General features: G+C 41.0%; 1 protein-coding gene across 1 annotated transcript in view; it reads right to left on the bottom strand.

The window, feature by feature from the left end:
- Window positions 1-25919, bottom strand: part of LOC126174666 (GATA zinc finger domain-containing protein 1) — a 76474-nt gene that overhangs the window by 15636 nt on the left and 34919 nt on the right. The window contains exon 2 of the mRNA XM_049921052.1: window positions 12871-12930. Within this exon, the coding sequence (XP_049777009.1) occupies window positions 12871-12930 (60 nt within the window). The remainder of the gene's footprint in view (window positions 1-12870; window positions 12931-25919) is intronic.

The following is a 25919-nucleotide window of genomic DNA, read 5'->3' on the forward strand; positions in this document are numbered from 1 at the left end:
GTTGTCACTACTGCCTAAATGTGTGTTCATGTATCCTGACAAGTTAGACCATACTTCATTACTGTAGCATGTGCACTACCAGATTCCTGGCTTTTTCAGTGATAATGCTGAAACCAATAGCAATATTTTAGGACTTTATCACTATCAGTCTGCAACAGCTCATGAACAACTGTAAACTTATAGGGATTCACACCTGCTTTCTTAGGAGCCCTATGTCATATTCTGTGCAACAATCCATATTCCTGCAATCTGATAACTGCAGTTGCCTCACACCATGCAACTCTAACAATGTTCCCTCTGTCTCCAAGCCGATCTAGCAATGTTTCCTTTGTCTCCGTTTTGTCACCAAACCTTGGATGCAGTATTTAGATGGTTTACATAGACCACCAAAATATTCTAAAAACAGTCACTGATGTGTCTTAAAGGTATCTCTTATGCAATATTGTTTCACAAGAAACACACACACTCTTCAACAGAATATCAATACAGGAGCAAGTCATGCAGAAAATGAACAGTAAGCCATGCCACACAAATGCAAGATGTGAGACCCACACAAAGTTCACAGAACCTCATTGTTGCCACATTTCACAGGTGCTGCCACACTGAGTTACGTGAGAACATCTGCCATGAAATCCAATACTCTGGCAGCAACATCAAGAACATGCAGAACTTTGTGTACAGGTGGGGGCAAATCACTTAGTGCACCTTCATTTCTCAACCATAATGGTATGTCATATGCAAATTTGGTTTCATATCCTCTTCTATTAAGATTTTATTAACTTTTCTCACGACCCCTTACAAGTGGGACCACCTTTACTAAGGAAGAAAGGTATTTGGAATTTTGAATATGATCAGACTTCAGCTGCACAATTTAATTGTGACAAATGAAAATTTGTGTCAGGATGGGACTCAAACCTGGATTTCCCACTTTACGGGAGTGGTTACCTTAACCATTTCAACTATCCTAGCATGCCTTCATGACTGTCCCAAACATCCATATATCACTTGCACAATTGTTGTGAGTCCCACACAGGGAGATACTTCATTATTATTGTCGCAGCCTGTTGTAACACTGAAAATATAGATAAAATACCTTCTGAATTTGTAAGCTTTATTACAGAAACTATGGTTAATATATAATGGACATAATAGTGTATTTATTTCTGATTGTATATAACGAACTGTAAATATTGTAAATTGCAGGGTAACAGCCAAGGGAACTTTATTTGAATGTATCAATAGCAACGATGAAGCGGCAGTAGCTGTGTCATTGTTTATCTTTGCATATGGAGCGTGTCTGTCATGCTGTGAGCAAGAGGAAGCAGAGCAGCTTGAGTCATGAAAGAGTGTGGAACTGTTTGTTCGACACTCCCACAGATGCAGTGTGCAGCTATGATCATGCCAGTGTGGACACACCTACTTCATTAAGCTTCGAGTTTTGAGAGCACGGTGGGAGCGGACAGGCACAGGAAGCTACAATTCTAACAATTGGCTGTCTCATAATTATCCGTGGCTCTCAAACGACTCGTGGTTTGCAAATGGCAGCAGTTCAGCATTGTCGGCTACATTTCTGTCATCTGCACAGCTACATCATCATAGGACTGTTAACAGACTGAGTATTACTAATATTGTACAGGCATTACCCAGTGACATTTCTTTCACAAACCTTAATAATTTTCTTGAATAATAAACTGCATTAGTCAAAACTTGTAGGTCAACTGTGTTGTCATTGTCCTCCTCAGACATTATTGCCAAGCAGAGTCCCTTTCCTTTCCATACAATCACCCAGTGTTGTAAAAATATGAAAATTGACTAACTATTTACTGCCAGTTTTGTTTGTTTGTTAATGACCAGTTTCAGTCTAAATTTTGCTGCCTCAATAACTGTTCATTCTTGAATTGCATGACAGAGGCTTAACTAATTTGCAATTTTGAGTATTAACTCCACTCAAAGTAATGTAAAATTTCATTGGCAAAACTAATAACTAAAGATACAGCACAAATTAAGAGGGGGCAATTTCATTTATTTTGTATTTAGCTTATCAAGTGATTTCTGCTTGCTTGGTAAGTACCTTATTGCTTGTTATGTTAAAAGTAAATTCAACTGCTCATTTGCTTAAAGAAAATCAAATTCAATTTTTGAATAATTAAAAGTAAATTGCTTGCACTTTTCCAAATTTTGCATTATGTTACACTGAGGTTACAGAAAGTATTTTTTTTTTTTTACACAACACAGTTTCAGGTACAGCCAGTCATTTATTTAACCAGTAACTTTGTTTAACTTTGCTTTCAAGATCAGGCATTTCTGATTAAGTAACTGCAAACTCAGTGCTTTCTGATTCATTTCACTTTCTCGTGAACTGTTGTGTTGTGGAAAAGTGTAACAACTTTCTGTTGCCATACCAGTGATTATTTGCTTAATTTTCTTTGCCATTACCTTTCTTAAGAGTCTGGAGATTCAGTGCCCTAGTGGGTTGGTAACCGTTTAATTATCCCTTTCTTGCTAATCAGTATTTTCTGTATTATCAGTATTTTTTGTATAAAAATATTAAGTGGTATCCTTTTCCTCCTGCATGGTTTGTGAGCGATTGCACTATATTTCACCCCATTCAAAATTATTATCAGTATTTAGATTAGGTTTAGAATAGATTCTTCCTTCGGAAGGCACTGAGGCAGAAACAGCTTTCATCAGAAAAAAACCAACAGACCTCCAGCCTGCCCTCCAATGAGCTCTCACAGTGGTTTGGGGTTGGAGGAATGTTCACTACAGGGTATCTGGCTTGGAACCGTCCTTGAAGTAACCAATTTGTAACATTTTGTTGTGTCACTGCAGTGTCAGCTGCTGCTCAGATTGCTGCTATTAATGTAGTGTGATGCACCAGAGCCATACGCCGAACACAATGGTCTTCCCACTCGATAGTGCTACGTGGCCAGCCGAAGTCCAATCTTCTTGTGACTGTAAATTATTGTGAGCACCACTGCCAGTAATTGTGTGCAGTGGCTACATTCGTGCCAAGTCTTTTTTATAATATCACAGAAGGAACATCCAGCTTCTTGTAGGGCTATTATATGACCTCATTCAAACTCAGTGAGCTGCTGATATGGCATTTTTCTCCTTAACGGCATTCTTGACTAACATCAACATCATGTCCAATCTCAACAGTAACTAATACTCATGATTGTTACAGCATGTATTTAATGCAAACAAGATCTGTATCCTCATAGTGGCACTATTAGTGCCATTTATATGTGACTGGTGAGAAATCAGAATAAACATTTTTCAGATGTAGAAACAAGGCTACCAACTTTTGTTCATGTCGCACAACTCCTATTTGGTGTTGCAATCTTTCTTCCATCAGTGTATTTAATCCTTAATGGTTTTTGTTGATGATAAAAGACCTTTTTCAGCTGAACTGTGATTTACACAGTCATAATGCAAGAGACCAAACTAACTTGCATGTAACACCAAAATAACTTTCATGTAGACTCTGCCTCCTTGTCTATTGTTCAGAATAGAGTCGTACTCTGATGTGAACATATTCACAAAGTTCCTGTCTCAAATAAAGTACGAAGTTGGGAATTTCTACCAGTTCCAAAGAAAGTTAAAAATGTACCTCATTAGCCACTCTTTCTACAAGTTATCTGAACATATGGATTTAGGGACTGAAAAGTTCTGTTAGCTACACGGCAAGCAGTAACATTGATACTGATGCTGCATGACAACTAGTAAAATACTAATAAATAACACTCTTTCTTTGAAAAATACCACTGTAATATAAAGCTACCAGAAGGTGAACAGCAGCTATGTGGTATAACTGAGAGGCAGCAGCTTTACTTCCAATTTACTCGATTAAATTTAGCTGTCTCAAGCATAAACAGCATTACGCAGCACAGTGATAGTTTGCTGTTAATACAGTACACAGATTAAGTTTTTATGATCTCCTTGTCTTTTGTTGTCGTATACCTTGACTCTTTCCACATTCTCAAAGATTCTCCTCATTCATGGGATTTACAAAAGGTGGTGAGTGATTGAATAAATATGAAACATTTCCAATGTATCTAAGTCTCTTCCAGGTATAAAACCTTCTTATGTGATTCTTAAACCAAGTACCTGCATTGATTAAAGTGCATTCTATGGTAAATTCTATCAAGTAGCTTCCCCTTTCATTCCTTTGCCCCAGTCCATGTTTCTCACTTGTTTTCCTTCTTCTGCTTTTCCTATTATCAAATTCTAGTTTCCCACTATAAACAAATTTTTGGCACCCTAATTTACTGAAGAATATCTGATATCTGGTTGAACATTTTTAATATTTGCATCAACAGTAAAGCTGGAGGCCAAGCAAAGTGTAACTTTTCAATGAATATGAAAAACCAAGCGGATGAAAATAATTAAAAAGTTATGTATCAGTTTTCACACAAACCAATATTTACAGAGCTACTGCCACTTTTCCACAGATTTTAAATGACAAACCATACAAACATAAAACTAATTCATACGTAAAATACTCATATTATAAAGATTTGATGAAACATGTAATAAAACATACAAAAAGTTTCTGCCATGAACCCAAGCAAAATAGGTTACTGACTTTAGAGACACCGAACTCCCTCAGGGCTTGGCAGCTACGCTATACTTTTCTTTAAATGTCAGCTTTGCATATGCAAATTCCAACAGTTGTGCATGCTGCCTATTCTGGCCATAGGCTGTTTCCAATGGTAAATAATAAAAAAAACTTTGACATTAATTATTGTACAAACCCAGGGCAACAGAAATAAAAACGAATTTTCATCTGCAAGTGTCTGTACTTTCTGCAGGCAGTGCTTCTGAATACACCCTGTATACTTTTAATACTGAGGTAGGATGATGTTCCGTATCTCTCTCAGCTACGATAATCTGTTTACTATGCTGTTCATGATAGTTTGTCCAAATTTTTATTCTGTTGCTCATTAATAGACAAATATTGCATGATTCCAATTTGATTTTGTGCTGATAGCCCTGTACAGACAATATCACAAATCCTGTTCTTCCTGGCACCACACCTCATTGAATCCCACAATATTTAGCTTCAACTGCCATTTCTCTTTATGTTGCAACACTGAACAGATACAATTACAGAAGTGATGCCAACCAAGTTTTATTCTGCTTGGACATGAAGAAATCCACAATAACACTGCTTGAAATAGAGGACAACATAAAGTTTCATAACTCTAGAATATATCACTACTACACAGTCACATGATGAGCATACAATAAGCAGGTAACTCTGCGTGAGGTTGAGAGCCTGGTGCACCAGGCTTATATAGGGCTGATGTACAGATGTCACAGTGCTTGCTGCACCATCTGTCTAGGTTGCGAGGCCACCTCACTAGGCCAGACATGGAGGCACTTGTATTGCTTGCTATTTGATTACCCATGCTCACACTACAGTATTACGGCATTTTTCATGTTCTGCAATCTACTAACATTACTGAATGTTCTGCCTTGAGAAAGGAGTGAGACAGGGTTGCAGTCTGTCCTGGATGTTATCTGCACACTGACAAAAAAAAGAGTAGTAATTAAAGTTCAGAGAGAAGAAATAAAAACTTTGGGATTTGCTGATGACATTTTAATTCTGACTGAGACAGCAAAGGCAAAATGCTGAATACTGGCAGGCAGTGGCAGTAGCCAGTGCAAAATTCACTGCCATAGTTTGGGTGATGTCTCTGGGTGTTGTTTGGAAATATAACTGCTTCAGCACCACTGCTATAGGCAACCAGCTGCATTTAGCAGCCCTCCTCCTGATGGCTTCACATTCTTCTGTAGAGCAGCTGAAGAGGTTTGATAGAGTATAGGTGCACTTGCCATGAGCTGTTATTGCTCTCCTTGATTACGAGTCACACACTGGCCCTTGCTGAATGAAAGGCTGTGTCGTATTCTGCTATTTGTCAGTATTTAAACCAGTGCAAAGCCACATACCTGATTCAGCTAACTGAGCTGCACTTATCATGCCACCAACATAAAGGCTACATTCTAAGATGACCTGAGGACACTGGGATAGATACATCAGGGGAAAGGTCATTCACACAGTCTGTGATGTAGTCTACCTACTCCTAGATGCTCTCTCAACTGTTCAAACATGCCAGCTGGCTGTACAGAATCCAGTTTTCACTGCTGATCATCCATCTTGGTGATTTCCCTTCAAGGACTGTTCCATATGGTAAATGGATCCCAGAGTCTGAATTGATCACTGGAATGTATATCATCAATAACTTCCCACTGACAGGCATCATGAGGACTGGGGATTGAAAAGAGCTCTATGGCTGAGGGTGGCTCAGTAGCAGCTTTGAAATGTATGGGACTGCCCATGTTGAGTGCACATAGCTCCTGAGATATCACAATGCTCTCTATAACTTGACCACCGGGGCAGGCAGAGAACGAGCCCCATAACACATTATGGTTGATTGGTTGGTTAGTTGTGGGGTTAAGGGACTAAACGGTGAGGTTGTCATTGCCATGTTCAAGAGAGAATCCGTATGGAGTTAGTGTTTGATCGAATTGTGATAGTATAATGTAGTCATAAAATTGAGGCACTGAAGGCAATATTAATGGCTGACATGAGAAATAAATTAAAGAGAGATAAAGATATATGAGTTGGGCCAGATGCGGGTCAGAGAGCAGAAGACAACTCCCTCAGGGCTCATCTGCTGCAAGAGACACTTCATCCACATCTGATCTCCTGCCCACCTGATGCACGGTCAAGACAGTAACAGAAAAAGTAATGTGTTACAGCCAGCATATTAAAAGTAAGAAGCTAAAAAGATAATGAACATCAATAGGTCTGAAAAAGGAGATATAAATAGTCAGCTCGGTAGGTGAGTGGGTGCAGTCAAAATGTCCTCTGGAGCTCAGTGTGCAGTGTGGGGCATCCACCCCATGAATGTCCACCCCTGGAACCCACTTTCTCAAAAGTTCATTTGTAATCACCTATTATCAGCAATACGGAATCCCGGAATCCTAGCCTTCACTGGAGTGTTATTGCTAAAAAGTTTAACTGGATGTGGCAGAAATAAGGGATAATCATGAGAAATAGCAATGAAAATGGGTGAAACAGGGATGATTAGTGACTGGCAGAGGAGGTAAGGTCAAGGGCCCACTGGGGCCAAAATGTGGCCCAAGGCAACACAACCCAAACAACCTTGCTCATCAGCAGTTTAAAACATTACATCTGAGAATAAAAACCACTTCCACAGAGGAAAAAAGAATGAGTTCAACTATCCATATGTCATCCACCAACACTAAAAGCCAAATAATCCACAGGCCAATGTTTGGTACGGAGAGCCAGAAGTGCATGGTTCATTACATAAGGTAAAACTATGAGTTAATCTGGTATGACCAACACAGAGGCAGCATTGGATGGTGGATTCACTCTGGGAGGAATGGAAAGAGGAGTGCCAAAAAACCATAGACTCACTGACACAGCAAATGTTCATTAGAGGGAAGAATAGCCCATCAAATGCTGTTCTATCTCCGAGTGAGTAAAGGTCTTACTTGCATCCAAAAATCTGCCTCTAGGATTGTCAAAGCGAATGTTGGGTGAGTAACTGCTTCTCTAGCCAAACGGACAGCCAATTCATTCACTGGGATATCAATATCTCCTAGGACAGGACTCAGAGAGAGACAACTGGGAAAGTAGTATGGCTAAGATCAGAAAGAAGATTGAGAATAATAGAACTCACAGGGTGACAAGTGTGACACTAATCTTAAGGTGCCCTGCAAATCCCTCTAAAGTTTTATTTTGTAGGTTGGACAAAAATATGGGAACATCATGAAAAATGCATGGTGTAAAAAAAAAATGCAGATGCTAGCCAAGCCTGCAGGTTGGTTGGTTTAAAAGAGGGCAGAGGAGGGGGGCAAACTGTGAGGTCATCGGTTCCTTGTTCACAGTAAAATAATTACCCAAGGGAAAGGAGGAAAGAAAGGAGACGGGAGAAAGAAAGAACCAGACGAATGACAGGGGGACAACCAACACTACTATTGACAAAACACAAAAAGAAAACCTCAGATAGAACCAAGAAACAGGTAGAAGGGGTAAAAACAAGAGAGCAGATGACTGTGGCTGGCCGACCACAAGAATAAAAAGGAAAAGCCACCCATTCTGCGATACATTAAAACATCCACCCTAAAAGCATTAGAGTGGAGAACAAAAAGGAACAAAGGACATGTGCTAAAACTTATATAGAATGATAAAACCCACCGTCATGTATAAAATGTAAAACTAAATTAGCTGATGAGGCGTTGTCAGTTAAAATTTATGGCAACGAGTCCGGTAACTGAAGAGTCGTCGCAGGGGAGCCAAAGGAGGACAGCTCACCAAGATATGGGTCACTGTCAGCCGGATACCGCACCAACACTGAGATGTGTCATCAAGGTGTAGGAGGTAGCTGTGTGTCACACAAGCATGGCCAACGTGGAGCTGGCAGAGAACCACAGAGTCCCTGTGAGAGGCCTGCATGGAGGATTGCCACACATTTGTAGTCTCCTTAATGGCAAGCAATTTATTGCACATGCTGAGGTTACGCCATTTCGTCTCCCAAAGCTGCAAAAACTTGCGGCGTAGTACTGAACACAGGTCAGTTGCAGAGAAGCCGATCTCCATAAGCGGTTTCCGCATAGCCTGTTTGGCAAGTTCGTTGCCTGGGATTCCAATGTGACCTGGGGTCCAGACAACCACCACTTAACGACAAGGATGACGAGGGTAGCACTGGTCGATAGCTTGTAGGCTGCTCAAGGCGTCTGTACACAGAAGAAACGACTTCCCAGGGCATGAACAGATGTGCTCAAGAGCATGAGATACAGCCGCCAGCTTGGCAGAGAAAACACTGCAGCCATCGGACAAGGAATGCAGTCCAATATGTCCTCCATGGACACATGCAAAGCCGACGTGAGCAACAGCCATCGATCCATCAGTGTAAACCACTTCGTGGCCTCGGTACATGTCAAGAATCGAGAGGAAGTGGCAGGAAGAGCCAAGAGGTTAACTGAGTCCTTACGGCCATGTGAAAGGTCCAGGTGAAGCTGCGACCTAGGTGTACACCATGGAGGTGTAGGTGAATGGACCTCAAGTATAGGTGGTAAAGGCAAGGACTAGTTCGGACAGAAGAGATCGGACACAAACTGCAATTAGAAGCTCTGACCTGCCGCCGATGCGGGAGATGAACTGCCGTGGGTGGGAAAATGAGACAGTGATTCGGATGCACAGGACAACTACAAACATGTGCAATATAACTGACCAGAAGTTGCGCATGCCTAACCTGCAATGGAGGGACTCTAGCATCCACAAGGACGCTGGTCACCGGACACATCCTAAAAGCTCCTGTCGCTAGGCGAATGCCACAGTGGTGCTCTGGGTCGAATAAACACAAAGCCTGCAGGTGACATCATTTTATCTGACCATGAACAGCACCTGTGCAATACCCTCAATATGTTGCAAGTGCCAGTCGTGGTCGAAACAGTGTCTATCTAGTTGTGAGTGCATTATGTCAAAGCTAAGTAGAGGGATTCCCTGTACTAAATCCTGTATTATAAGGGGCAGTTAAATGAAAACCGAACACCTGTCACAATAGGACCTAGGAATGGTTCCATTCAAAAGCAATAACCAAACATACATTAAGATATTTCGCCCACTGGGAGACGGGATGATCAATTTCTCTGTCATACAACATGGTCGACCACTGACAGATCCACAACTGCACTCATGCTTGCTCTTCCTCATTCAGGTGAAACCAATGTCCATGCACATCTTTCCTCAGGTCGCCAAGGATGTGAAAATTATGTGGTGAAAGATCCGGGCTATATGGAGAATGTTGCAGTGTTTCTGAATCAAATCCCTGTAGCATAGCCTTCATTCAACTGGCAGTGTAGGGGCAGGCATTATTGTGCAACAAGATGATTCTGTCTGACACAGCATTCTTGGGCATTCTGACTTCAGGGCATGTCACCATTTCTGCAAAGTGTCTTCACAATGCTGCGCATCGAATGTGGCTCTACATTCGAGAAACTCAGTGAGCAGAGGGTCCCTGTAGTCTAAGAAGAAGGTCATCATGACATTCTCGAAACTTGAGTGAACAGCTTTGGATTTCTTTGGCCAGGGAGATGTAGGATGTTTCCAATGTTGGCTTTGCCATTTGTTCTTGGGCTGTTGGATGGAATCAACTTTTTGCACAATAACAGCCATCCCCACACTGCCAATCAGATGAAGGCTATGTTTCAGTGATTTGGTTGAAAAACACTACAACATCCTCCATACAGCTCGGATCTTTTACAGTATGATTTTCGCATCCTTGTTGACCTGAAGAGAGACTTGCTTGGACATCGGTTTCAGTCAGAAAAGGTACATGCGTAGGTGCTGTTGTGGATTTGTCAGCAGCCAACCGTGATCTACAAAAAAGGAATTCCCTGTACTAAATTGATAATCTCATCTCCCAGTAGGATAAATGTCTTAATGTGTGTGGTGATTACTTTTGAGTTGAACCATTCCATGGTCCCACTGATGTTATAGAAGATCAATGAATGACTGTATGCAAAATAAGTTAATTTACTAATTTGTGTGACCTCAAAACTGACAATTATTTATTGCTTGGACCTAAATGTTATACAATATATGAATGTGACTTTTTCATCTTAAGTACCTATCAATTTATATTCCCAAATGCCTAGAAAATTTAAACTGATTCATGCTGTTATACTATTCTTTTGTGTATAATTTTTCAAAAAACTGAATAAATCACATATTTTCAAAGTTTAGATAATATCCACCAGAGTTGATACTGACCCACAAATGTTGCAGTCTGCTAATGATAAATAATTACTAGATTTTTCTGGGCACACACAGCACTGTTACAATTAAACTCTTGCTACGTGAGTAAGCCCCCATGACAAACAGGTGACCATCAGACAATGAAACTTTGTGGAAACATTTGTAAGGACGTTTGGAAGGGAAATAATGAAAAACCATTGAAATAAACACATTTTAATTTCCACATGAGAGGGTAACATTTGTTAATTGCATACTATGTTTACGTTTGTGTTACAAACATTTCTCAGTGTGATGACCATCTGTATCCATGACAGCCTGGAACCACAGGAGAGATTGTTCTACTGCTGCCTGACACAATAGAGTATCATGGAAGGTTCAGCTACCATGCAACAGGGGCCGGGTTTGATTCCCGGCAGGGGACTGGATGTTGTGTGTCCATCATCATTTACATCATCATTGACATGCAAGTGGCGTCAACTAAAATGACTTGCAATACGGCGGCCGAACCCCGAAGGGGACATCCCGGACAATAAATGCCATACGATCATTTCATTTCAACTGTCATGACAAAGCTTGTGCAGTGCTTGAAGTTTGCACATTGCGTCCAGTATTCTCAGCCATGGAAACAGTAACTTCAACAATCTGGGTTGCAATTGGCCATCAGCCTCTCCCAGAAGCAGGTCCCAAATCCTCAATTAAAATTGAACTTCTGTATCACGTTCAACCCAGAGCGGAAACAGGGACCTCGCTGATCTCCGTTAATGCATCAATACTTGTAAAGAGCAGCAGCACTATTGCTGTTGTTTTGATAAAACAGCTTTATGAGTAAAACCCTGCTCACCTTGTCCAGACAGATGTTGACTGTCTGCAACTGTAATGCACGCTGATGTTTGTTGTTCAACCCTATGTTGCTGTGCCAGTACCTGTGCCTATTGGTAAGTCATGACACTGACACTAACAATGCAAATCCTGCAGCGCACAGTCTGAATGTCACTCCTATGAAGTTGGGTATCAATACAGTAAATAGTTTTTTGTCAAAACTGTTTAACTATAAACATGCTGTATTTTGTGACCGATAGGTAGCTCTGATTAGAAAACCACATGTTAAGACCGTGAGTTCACAATCTGTTCTTTGGAACTCAATATGTAGCTAACTTTTAGTTTAAGTTACTTAAATACAAAAAAAATATCAGATTACTTTGAAGTAAGCACAGGTATAAAGCTGAGATAAGCATATTTATCTAGTTGACATGAATAAGAGGATTTTGTTTGCAGTTTTGAATACCTGAAGGTTCCTTCCAGAAATTAAAGTGTGTAAGGCAGAATGCATTTGAATTACAACAATGATCCACCAAGACTGTAAAGTTAATCACAATTATATTTATCTATATCATACTATTTACTAATTTCAGCTACAGATCCATTTTGAAGTATTGTAGCTGGAGTAAAATCACAAATACACGTCATACGACATTTGAAAAATAAGATCGTCATTAACACCAATAAATACATGTCATATGATGCTTCGGAACAAAAACGTGATTTGTCTTGCATAGCCATGACTGCTCCATCCCCCCCCCCCCCTCTCCACAGAGTGCATTTAAAAGTAATCAGAGCTGCCATATGATATACATTTATGGTTGTGTACCTGCTAACCCATTTGAAAATTGCTCATACAGCTGCAATTGGCCAATAGGAATGCTACTATTACTAGCTGTGTTGTCTTAGTGAAACAACACTGACATTCCAAACATATCTGTGGATGGCAAAAAATTTGCAAGACATAATCAATATAATCCTTTGTTTGATAAAATAACTATTAAATACTGTAGTTTTTCCAGTCAAACATGGGATACACAGTATTTTCACCACCAGTTTCCAAAATGAATGCATCACATTTTCCTTGTTGTAGCTAGGAAAAAGAAGGGAAATGATTGCAACGTATTACGACATGAAACAAAGAAATTATTTTCTCCCTCAAGAAAATTCTTTCCTTGTTACCTCCTTATTCCCTTTCATATGAAAGTTCTTATAAATATAATTCTTTAGTTTGTAGAAATTCATCAATATTTTACCTTGTAAAATACGTAATTGCTTGTCACAGGTGTAGCAACTGCCGTAGGTGCTTTGGTTGGCTGCAAAAATAAATACTTAAATAAGTGACACACCTAGTTAAAGTTCTATTTAAAAAATGATGTATGCTCAGGTTATCCGTGTGTTTCAAACAACAGCACAAGACAGTCATCATATTGAGAAAGTAATAACCATAATCACAATGGATTAAACAATATTTAATATTATTGTCATGAATATCAGTTAGTGATGGATTAAAATATAAGACATCTGCTTTCACTTGACTATGTGGGTTCATTTTACAATGACGTGAACTTCCTGCAGGTCTACAATGTCTCATCATGGACAGTGTCAAAACAATATTGGTATAATCACATATTGTAAGCAATGTGTTTTTGGAAAATTGCATTTATATACTTTATTTTTTTAACAACTATGATACTGGATAATGGTTCCTGCAGAGGTAATTTGGATACCCCCTTCCAGCACAAGTTTCTCTGAACTACACAGGTGGGAATTCTCTCTCCAGCATATCACGTGCTTTCACAATCCCTCTGGCCTAAACCTCTCTACTGCCTCACCTTCCCTTTGCTCTTCTGTCCACACCATTCCTTCCCCATCCAGATAATGTACTGTCTTCTCCTACCAAACCCCCCTCCCCCATGCAGACACTCTCTCACTCTCTCTCTGTCTCTCTCTCTCTCTCTATCTATCTTTCTCCCTTCCCCCTGCATGCCCCTCCCCACTCTTCTCCGTCCCCCACTCTCCCTCCTTTTCCACCTCTCTCCCTTTATGTCTCCCCTCACTGTCTCTCTGTTCATCGCCCCCTTCCTCTCCTTTCATCCCATCCCTTAAACCCTTCCTCTTCCTGTCTCTCTTATGTATTCTGTCCCCTGATCTCCTTTGATCTTGTGCAGCCACTGAGCCATCTGCCGAAAGATCTGCCTTACGCTACCTCACTACCCTCTCCTTGCCTTGTGTGTCTTTCCCTACCCTCTCCTCTCTTCCTTCTACACCGGCAACTATTCTCAATAAAGCAATTCAGTAATCAGTCACACTCCTACTGTGGGCTAGTACGTTTGGATCTCCATGTGGTTGTGTGAGTGAATGCATGTATTTTTACAAGAAAAAGAGAAAGACTTTGAAAGCTAGTGCGGATACTGTTTTCTGTTACATGTTTATGAGCACCAGGTATCAGTCTGCTGCAACTGAATGGTTGCCTTTCCCTTATTTTTTATGAGAGTGAAATAACTTTATTCTTGCCATTAACAGTGTGGCAGACCAAGCTCATATCTGGATGCATGCTTTCAACAGGCAGCATTTTTTGAATTGCCTACCCAAGCATGTGTAAGAGACTGACTCCAAGGTTTAACTTACTGCTAGCTTCTCTTCATTCATTCTAAACTCCAAAGAGGCTGTTACATGATACTAAAGGCCCATCACTGTTGGATAATGGATGTAGTTGAAACTCTGCATTCAGTCCATCCTCTGGGCCATACCTGAGGATTTTATGCTACATTTTATTCTTTCCATGTCATGTGAAAGCCTCTGTAAAGTTGGTTGGATCTGAACTACACTATTATGGAAAGGAAGGGTAGTGAATGAGAGGTGGCAGGAAGGGAGATGGAGGTGGAAGAGAATAAAAAACCACACTTTGAATCTGTTTTGAGGTCTCACTGACGGATTCAATTGGAAGAGTACTGCCTACAAGCAATGAGGATCTGCATTTAATTCCCAGCCTGGTATAATTTTAACTGGTTACAAATGATCATTTTTGATAATACATTTGATCAACAAATGTGATTCCTGTTAAATATGCAGCAAGTGTAAATTTGACCCTCCGTATAACACCATTCTTTTAATTCACGTCACAGATATGAGCACGAAACTTTCTAACAGACACTCTTCACATTAAAATTCACAATAATAATTTGACACTTCCAGGGAATGAAAGTGTACTAAGAGTGATCTACATGCCTATCTCAAAATGTAATATTCATGAGACCTATTGCTGTGAGAGACGATGGATAACAAGCTTGACAAAGCAGAATTATCAGTAGCCATTAATGTAAGAATAACATAACATACTTTCAATCATCATAAAAAATGTAATGAAATGCCGCAGAAGTAAAAATATGAACAAGTCATTTATGTATCATTTCATCTTGTCAAATAAAACTGTTATCCATTAGTTAAAACTTCTGGGCTGAGAGGCCGTGGACGATCAGTAAAACCTCTTCTTCCTGACGTTTCACTGCCGACTGTGGGCAACATCTTCTGAGAGTCAACAACAGCTGTTGAGTCAAAGACAGTCATTGACTCATTTCAGAAGATATTGCTCAAAGTTGGCAATGTAACGTCATCTTCCAAGATGAGTCGACGACAGTCGATGAGTCGACGACAGTCGATGAGTCGACGACAGTCGATGAGTCGACGACAGTCGATGAGTCGACGACAGTCGATGAGTCGACGACAGTCGATGAGTCGACGACAGTCGATGAGTCGACGACAGTCGATGAGTCGACGACAGTCGATGAGTCGACGACAGTCGATGAGTCGACGACAGTCGATGAGTCGACGACAGTCGATGAGTCGACGACAGTCGATGAGTCGACGACAGTCGATGTGTTGTTGGCTGAGTTCTGAAGATGTTGCCTGCAGTTGGCCACAAAATGTCAGGAAGAAGTAGTTTTACTGATTGACCAGGGCCTCTCAGCCCAGAAGTTTTAACTAATGAATACACCAGTCGTGAAAGCCTACACATTATGAAAACTTATCTCCCACCCTAAGCTAAATCTACAAATCAGCAAGTTACCAGATTTAAGATTTTGTTTTTATAAGAAATCATTAATAACTATTTCAACGTAAACGGTAAGTGCAAAATTGCAATAAATATCAATAACGAAATAACAAAATGAGACAAATGAAGAAAGTGATAGAAGGGCTTCTACACCATGCAAGCAGCTTGTGTTTTCTAGAATAAATACAGCATACAGTTAATGGTATTATTGGCTACCTGTATCATAATCTCATTAGCTCCTTGTAATTTGGCATGATAATGCATTACTGGCATATGATATGATCTATACCACACACAAAGACAATATATGGACAGGGTGCCTCTGAAAAACATAAATGGTTTCACAAGACAATTCTCTGAACCTAAGAACACAAGTCCTGAGTAACGTATCTTGTCCAGCAGTCAGATGTTTGATTTGCTTGAACAAGGGTTCTTTCTAAAAGAGTATTTCTGCAATAACTTTAACAAACTGCTTGTGAGATATCTGGAAAAAGCACTGTTAGCAGGAATAGATGGCATGAAAGCCTTAATAATAAATAACTTAGTGCTGTCTACAAAATGTGTGATCTGAATTATATTTTCTGAAGTAAGCAAAGAGCAATATCTGAGCTCTTCAGAAACAGCAATATCTGAGCTCTGCAGAAACAGCACATCTTGGAGGCACTTATTTCTCTCTCTCTCTCTCTCTCTCTCTCTCTCTTTCCTTTCCCCAGATGGAAGGAAGTTGTTACATTCGCCTACTTTATTTCCTCATATATTGTCCTCGGTGTCGACATACTACGTTGCTATACTGGCTGAAAAATGGGGGTGCAGGTTCAACACTGACTACTTTAAATGATGTAGCCGACAGGTGCATATTTGTGTTTCACAGTTCTTTACTTTCACTGTTCACAACCCCTCAATAATACACAGTTATATGGCCAGTGCACTACTGTTTAACTTTCGATAAGCCTCATTAATATGTTGCAGGCAAACATCCACATACTGCTACAACAGTCTACTGTTGAACATCTACGAGAAATAAAAGCCTAACCACATATTTCATAGTCTTTCAGATAAACTGAATAGACACTGCCATTGCTTTAACACATGGCCTACTGGTGTAATATTTATTTCACAGTTAAGTTGATGCATTGTTGTTGATCTAACCAATATGGGTTCCGTGTCTGAAAAACTGCCGTGAACTGACTGTCTCAGGACCAAAACCGGGCCCTTATATATCCTCACAATAACAGGCACTGACACTATACATTGTTCAATGTTTAATTTACAAAAATTACAATTACAACTTGACTCATTAAATTTACTGAATACATCAAAAAATTGTGTGATTTTAACAGTTTCTTCTACTACAAGGGTTAAGCCACATTATTTGTTTAAATGATGAAAGTAACATATATACCTACGCAAACAATACTTTTGACGAAACTAAAAATTACTTTGGAATTCATTAAGGGCTGGCTTTGCTAACATGTTTTTGAATAGAGCCAAATATATTTTTTAGGAACACCATTAGCTGTTACTCCAAATGTTTGTAATTAGTACAGAATTTATATTTGTTTACACATCAACAATAGAATTTAAGTTACAAAACAATTATTGATTTCACACTATAACAAAAGTATTAACTAAGAATAGTCAAAATAAATTAGAAAATCAATTACATACATAAAACTAAGCACAAAATTAAATCTGGTGGTATATTCTTTAAAACTGAGGGCCAAAATTTCTCTTTTATGGAAATGCAGATTATACTCACGTGTGTTCATAGTAATTAGTCAAAAATGAAAAAATGAATTTAAGGAGACAGATGGCAAAACAAGAGGGGAAGTAAAAGGATCCCAGCTTGCTTCGTCACAGAGTTGCTTATTTACTGTGAATGGTGGTAACAAGTTCTCCCTCAACTTGTGTTACTCTTTCACTATAAATCAGCAGCATACATTGGGAAAACCAACAGGAAATACCATTTGCTTGACAAACAGTGGGATGGAGAGAATGTCTTCAAATTTCTGCTGGAGGAACAAATATGTGCTTTACACAGGTATTCCATAAGAAACATGTGATTAGACATTTTCTCCTCTTGCAGCGAGCCACCACAAGCTTGGAGGGAGGACAGTGTAGAAGGGTGTCTCAAGATCCTGAATTGTGGTCAAATAACATCTCAGAGATCTACCAGTGATGAATCACTGCTCCAACATTTTGCTTGAGGTCTATCTGTTAAGACATGGCATAATGCTAGAACAAGGTACAGCGCAGTCTGCCACTCAGCTCACAGTGAAGTCACCTATGTGCACATAAGCACATCTACTGAATTTATTCTTGATTATCACTCCCTACCTTTGTATGGATCGTGAACTTGTTTTAGTGTAACAGAAGCAAATTTAGATAACATACTGTAGCTGTTCTGCAAGTTTTGTAATTACTAATTTTATTAAATACTGTCACTTAAAAGAAGGTGTAGTTAGATGAATGACGAACACTAACTTCACTTAACAAATGTTTATTAAGAACTTGCACGTACAAGAGTGCGGAGCGAACTGCCTCTGGCCAGAAGACATACAGTGTTTATATACAGTTACAGAACATATCAGTACAATGATTCTTGATATCTGTGAATGCTCCTAGTGTGCTCAAACTCAATATAGAAATTAAAATTTTACAGTTCAGGTGAGTTTTGAGCTCACAACCCTCCATGCAACAGTCTAGTATCATAACCACTACAACACAATGACTGTGCTACTCAGCTTCTTCTGCGACATTGCTTCCTCCTTAACAGAACAGCGTGTTGGTGTTACATCCTCCTAGTCCAGCAACAAGTCATTGGTCCTGCATACTCCGACTCCCAATGACTGATGTTCGCCCTGGCAGTGATCATCTTAGAATTTCCTTTGCCACTACGCTCTTTGTCACCTTTCCACTTGTTGCCTGTTGCTGGAGCTTCGAATTTATCCTGGGCTGCAGGATCCTTATAGGGCTTCATTCGAAGGAATGAAGCTCTGATCTTCCATCGCCTTGTGTCGGAGTTGAAATCTTAAATTTCATAAGTAACATCAGACAACTGTCTTACAATCTTATAATGTCCAAAGTAGCTCCTGAGGAGCTTCTCAGAGAGACCAACCTTCCAAACAGGAGTGAAGATCCAGACAAGCTGTCAATCTTATAAGGTCCAAAGTAGCTCCTGAGGAGCTTCTCAGAGAGACCAACCTTCCGAACAGGAGTGAAGATCCAGACAAGCCAAGCTGGTAGACAACAGGGCAGTGGCTCGCGCCATACCTTCGGCGATTGTTTTCTTGAGCCTGCAGCGTGCCAAGTCCAGCTAACTGCTGAGCTTCCTCAGCCCTGGTTAACACCTGGCCAATGTAGTCATCATCCACGTCATCAGGATGTAATGGAAACACAGTGTCCATCGTTGTTGTCACCTCACGCTCATGCACGAGGAAAAATGGCGTACATCCTGTAGTGTCTTGTTTGGCGGTGTAAGCAAACATCACAAAAGGTAGCACCTCATCCCAGTTGCTCTGCTCAAAACTGACGAACAGTGATAGCATGTCGGCAAAGGTCTTATTAAGGCGTTCAGTAAGCCCGTTATTTTGCGGATGGCAGACAGTCGTCATGTGATGAGTAATGTTGCACTGCTGGTTTATCTTTGTCACCAGATTCAATTGAAAAACTTTCCCTTATCTGTAATTAACGACCCTGGGGCACCGTGTTTTAATACAATGTCTTCCACTATGAATCTGGCTACCTTGAATGCTTCGGCTGTTTTCACGGCTTTTGTAATGGCATAGTGTGTCAGATAAATCAGTGCAAACAATAATCCATCTATTGCCACTAGCAGATGTTGGAAATCTTCTGAGGAGGTCAATCCCAACATGCTGGAAAGGCGTTTTGGCTGGTGGAACATATAGTGAAGGGCACGCCTAAATAAACCTGGCCAGAAAAATCTCTTGTGGATCCTATCGCATGTCTTAATAAATCCTAAATGTCCGGCCTCGGGTGTGGCATGGACTTTCTGAAGAACATCTAAGCGCAGGTGTTTAGGAATCACTGGTAGCCACCTCTTTCCAAACGGATCAAAGTTTTTCTTGCAAAGTAATCCATTAACTACCTTAAATAGTCCCTTCACATCCTCTAACCCATTTAAGGCAAGCATAATTTGAGATATCTTGGGTGTCCTCCTCCTGCTCAGCAGAGAGATTCTAAAGTGCAGGGAGACAGTCACTATCTTCATCAAAGTCTTGATAGTCTTGCACAGGGTTTCTTGGGAGACAGTCGGCATCTTGGTGTTTTCTTCCACTTTTGTACACTATGGTCATGTCATACTCTTGAAGACATAGTGCCCACCTGGCGAGTCGTCCTGTGGATCCTTAAGACCTGTCAACCAGCAAAGTGAATGATAGCCTCTAAAAACTGAATGGTTTTCGATAGAGATACTGTCGAAATTTGCACATGACCTAGATCACAGCTAGACATTCTCTTTCTGTAGTTGAGTAGTTTCTCTCAGCTTTTGTAGGTGTCCTAGAAGCATAGGCTATAACTTTCTCTTTTCCATCCGAAATTTGCACCAGAACAGCATCGATCCCATACCCACTGGCATCTGTATGTAGTTCTGTAGGTGCTCTCTCATCATACAGACCAAGTACAGGGTCAGTTGTCACAGCTTTTCACACAAAATTGAAAGAATCTTGTTCAGCACCATCCCAGATAAATTTAGCATTGGCTTTTAACAACTCTTGGAGTGGCCTGGCTTTGATACAACAGTCTTTGATAAAACGACAGCAATAAGAACGTAATCCGAGGAAGCTTCTCACATCTCTAATACTTTTAGGAATAGGAACTTCCGTTACAGATCTCACCTTTTCTGGGTCTGGCCGTACACCTTAATTTGACACAAGGTGGATTAAGTTTCAGTCCGTCTTGTTGGAGACACTTAAGAACAGCCCTCAGTCTTCTTATGTGTTCATCAACTCTCTCTGCGAACACTATAAAGTCACCTAAATAACAAAAACACATCGTCCACTTCAGGTGCCTCAGAAGATTATGCATCATCCGTTCAAAAGTTGCTGGTGCATTACACAACCCAAACGGCATTACCTTAAACTCATACAGGCCCTCAGGGGCGATGAAACGCAGTTCTCTCATGATCAGCCTCATCTACTTCGATTTGCCAGTATCCCGAGTACATGTCCACGGTTGAGAAAAACTTAGCCCTTCAGACAATCTAGCGTATCGTCAATTTGTGGAAGGAGGTAAACGTCCTTTTTAGTTATCTTATTAAGCTTCCTGTAATCAACACAAAATGCCAATGCCATCCTCCTTCCTGATGAGAATCACTGGTGACGACCATGGGCTCTGCGAAGGCTGAATGATGTCGTTCTTCATCATTTTCTCTACCTCGTCGTGAATTACTCAACGTTCCGTTGCTGACATGTGGTATGCTCTCTGGCTTATTGGATGATGGTCTCCAGTGCTAATCCAGTGCTTCACCGTTGATTTGTCTTAATAGGTCATCACCTGTGGATTGAAGCATTCAGAGAACTCTTGAAGAATGGCAAGTAACTTCTTCTGTTGTTCCTTAGTGAGATCTGGTGAAAATCGAGCTAGAAGATCTTGTCTCGTAGTGGTAGCACTAATTTTGCCCACTGACTTGGTATGGGAGGTTTCTACGATGCTCAGCTGTTCGGCAATTAATGGCTCAGTGTTTGCTACGCAAATGCATCTTGGAAGGATCTGCAGTTCTCGGTGACAGTTAACTATCCACCAATTCACTGAATCCATTCTTAAACGAGACGACAGAGGCTGGGATGACCAAGTTATTCTTCAGTGGTATGCTTCTCTTACATTCCACTACAAGATCCATGGGTTGATGCATGGCATGACACATGACAGTTACCTTTCTAGCACTGGCTGCAGGAATGATCACTTCATCCAGCACACGTAGTCTTCACACACTCGGATGCACATCTTCCTGTCCACAGTATCTCATCTCGTCTAGTATAATCTTCAAGTGACTACAATCTATGCCTGAGAAGCTTTCAAAAAGTCCCACCCGAGAATAACATCATGACTATACTCTTGTAAGACAATGAATTCTAAGGGCTGTGTATGGCCACTTATACCCACACGAATGACCAGTCTTCCTGTAGGTTTTACATATTTCCCATTAGCCACCTTCAGCAGAGATGTTTTGTTGACGATGAATACGGTTTTCTGCAACTGGCGAGGTACTTCTCCAAAATGACTGAATATGATGCTCCAGAGTCCACAAGAGCTGGGGCTGGCCAGCCATCCATGAGGATATCGATGTAGTTTCCTATCATTTTTGTAGTGATCGAGGGCAGAGGATTTTTCTCTTTGGCAGCTTAACCTCCAAGGAAGGTCGCACCCTTTAGTATTCCAGGTTGCGGCGGCTAGGTGATTGGCTGTAGCTTCCAAACAGCGATGGAGACCTTTATCGGCGTGTTGGGGAGTGTGCTCTCCAGTGGCTAGCTTGCAGCAATGGTGACCTATGTCGTCCTGCACCAACATCATTTTGTTCATCTTTGTTGTCCCTGAGTTGGCATCGGTCTGCTATCTTCTGGCGCGGGCATAATCAAATATCCGCCGCCTTTCTTGGCAACAGCGCACCACATGTCCCGGTCATCCTCAGTGGAAACATACTGGTTGGTTATCCTGGGTCCTCCAGATGTAAGTCTTCCTTGGTGCCCAAACAGGTTCCTCATGCGGCATTGTAGGAACCTAACTTAGCCTGGGTATCGACTTTTTCACCGTTTTAAAGGGAAATGAAGGACGAGAGATTGGGTTCAATGTCTGTTCCACCTCCTCCCTTATGACCTCTTGAAGCGTCTCTGTTTTTTGTTCGCTGTGCAATCCAAGTGCCTTCTGAACTTCCTCACTCACTATCCGACGGACAACACTCTAGAATCCACTACTTTACACAGCTCCAAGACGTCTTGAATGTAGGATGAAGTAGTTTCTCCTGTTCGCTGTGCCCTGCACTTTAATTTATCTTCAGCCTTGCACTCTGTCATTGTGTGTCGCAGAAATACTTGTGCAGTTCCACCTGGAATACTTCACAGCTTGTGAAGTTCTCCTCGTTGTTCTCATACCGTTGCTTGGCAGTGCCCTCCAAGTAGAAAAATACGTTACCCAAACACAAGGTGTCATCCCATTTGTTAAATTTGGCTACATGCTCATATACCTTCAGCCGCTTGTTTGTATCTTGGCCCTCGTCACCAGAGAACCCAGAAATCATGTGGTGGCACACAGTTGCTGTCATTGTAACGTCCTCTTCTTCTTCTTCTGTCTCCAATAGATTGTGATATGTTGAATATGGCTTGAACTCGGGTTTCTCACCATGTAAACGGCAGCTCTGCCGTGGCCTGATGGGAGCTACTGTGTCGTCGATAATGTGCGCTATCACAAGTTCCAATACCCGCCATCTCCACCAGAATACTGTCACATAGAAGAAGGTGTAATTAGATGAATGACGAACAATTCTTGATATCTGTGGATACTTCTAGAATGTACTCGAACCGAATATAGAAATTAAAATTTTACAGTTCAGGTGAGTTTTGAACTCATGATCCTCCATGCCACAGTCTCGTATCATAACCACTACACCACAGTGACTGTGCTACTCAGCTTCTTCTGCGACAATATTGTTCTTTTCTATTTTAATTCACTGAGGGTACAGGCACCCTGCGAAAACAAAAATGTTTTATGGCTATTTATTAAAAATAAACAGTTAAGGTTATTTATCATCAACATAAACAATTTAATTGTAATTTTAATTCATTTAAATGCAAGGAGTAGTCATTTTGATTAAACGGTTTGTTAAAGGAATGACTTAACAACATAACTACTCCAACAGTATGTAAAAATGTTAATAGCAACATTCTCCAACTTCAAGGTTGTAGTAAACTCACTGTTACAACAACAACAACTACTACTACTACTGCCCACAGCATACGTAAGGTGGGTCATTAAGGCAGGCATAGTAGTGTGTGCCGACATTCAAATGGTGCACCCACAATTACCCAAGATGGCCACCAGGGACAGCCCAGTCACTGACCGTTATCACCTGGTTTGCCGTGCGTGTGCAGCGCCACATCAGTGACACCTTACTGGGACAGTGCCTTTAAAAGGATACATCTGTCAATGTATTCGAGGCATGTGACTTTACCTTCATCATATTCTTGTTGATGCCACTCCATGACCCAATTAATGTGTACATCTTTTATGGTTGTGTGTTTTCTTGTGTTCTTAGTTAAAATACAAGTAGCAACGATGTTGAGAAGAATTTTCACATGTTTCCTTCCATTCAGTTCTTCAATGCAGCAACAGCAGGTACATATGGCTGTGCTGTGTTGGAATGGTTGATTGTTACGTTGATCCAGGAACCACTGCCAGTTGTTCACCTGCTGCCATTAACCCCCCCCCCCCCAGGTCACCCACCACAGCGTGATGAAACCACAGAAGATTGGGATACTTACAAGTTTCAAGAAGAAGCATCGTCAATGTTTCTTGGCATTCTGAGTGGTCGACAAGGAAATCTGTGAAGCTCTTTTCTTATGGAGGACACCCCCTCCCTCCTCCTTGTGCATACCACTTACTGTGCCAGTTAGCCCCTTTGCAAGAACCAACCTCACTTAAAATTTGATAATATATGTAGTTTTCTGTCTGCCAATCACCACACGTGTACACATGTGGTCACCATGCATAATCAATTCTACCAATGTTGCAAACAGCTGCAGCAATCTTATTGCGCTTGGGTGACCAAGCTTCACGGCCTTTGTCATAAGTGTTGAGTCATCAAGGCTAAGTTTGAGTCTTATACAAAAATCATGATCAGAGCTGTGATCATTTGTTCAGCCTCAGATAAGAAGGTGTATCAGCTTGCCCTTCAGGTTGAGGGCCTAACATTGGAGGATCACCTATATAACCTTCGTTCTTTATTTTCTGTTCTCCGGGCCACATGCCTCAAATGTAATCTCAAAAAGTCTCACTTTTTCCAGTCTTTCATTGTTTATTTGGTTCATGGAATTTTGTGGCAGGGCGTGCACCCTACAGAACAAAATATTGCTGCCATTATGAGTTTGCCACACCCATCTGATCTAAAAGAACTTCACACATTCCTCAACAAAGTTGCTTACTGTCACAAGTTTATTCCCAGAGCAGCTACTCTGCATCTGTTGCTGTGGAAATGTGCTCATTTTGTTTGGTCTGCAGTTTGTAAGCATGCTTTTGTGCAGCTTAAGGACAGTGTCTGCAATGCGTTGTGTGTAACAGTCTTGCAACATTTCAATCTGGCAAGCATCTGGTTCTCGCCATGGATGTGTCCAAGTATGAGGTGGGTTCAGTCCTGGCCCATTACCGTTCAGATGGCTCCGAACAGCCTTCAGCCTCTCCATCAAAAACACTCAACTCGGCTAAACAATATTATTGTCAGGTGGAAAAAGAAGCTCTTGCTACTGTCTCTGACATAAACGAATTTCAAGTGTTCTCGTATGGCACAAAATTTCTTTTACTTACCAGCCATAAGCTCTTTGTTTCCCTGTTTAGCCAGTTGGCATCCTTACTAGACTTAGCCACTCATTGTTTTCAGCATTGGGCTTGTCCTGGTACAACTATGAGATCCAATTTTGTCCCTCGTTGCATATGCAGATGCTTTGTCCCAGCTCCACACAGGCCCTGACTCCTTATTCGTTCAGGAGAAACTGCTCTGTTCTCACCTGGATACAGAGGCAAGACATACGGCAGATAACTTCCCCATCTGCAGTTCCCATGTTGCCTATGCTGTGGTAGTGGATCCATGCTTCAACAGGTTGTACACGAGATACAACATGGGTTGCCTGACAGTCCTCTGGGCCAGGCATCTGGCCCACTTCAGAATTATTATGCATCACACTATCACCTCTCCATCTTGAATGGTGTTATTCTCCTGACAACAGAAGGGTCATGTTTCCAGTAGCTCTGCGGCAGGAGATCCTCCACTTATTACGTTAGGCTCACTGGGGGATCTCCTGTGCAAAACCGTTGGCATACCACCATGTGTTTTGGGTGGGCATCAATCATGAGATGGAACAACTTGTCACATACTGCCAGAAGCACCTGTGTCACCAGGTGACATTGTTCACTGTCTTTTTCACCATGGCCAGCTAAAACACAGTCTTGGGAAAAAGTCTACACTAATATAGCTGGTCCTTTTAAGACACTTTCTGGTTATTGGCAATTTATGCCTTGTTCTGT

This window comes from Schistocerca cancellata, chromosome 1, assembly GCF_023864275.1.
Source record: "Schistocerca cancellata isolate TAMUIC-IGC-003103 chromosome 1, iqSchCanc2.1, whole genome shotgun sequence".
Classification (NCBI taxonomy): Eukaryota; Metazoa; Arthropoda; class Insecta; order Orthoptera; family Acrididae; genus Schistocerca; species Schistocerca cancellata.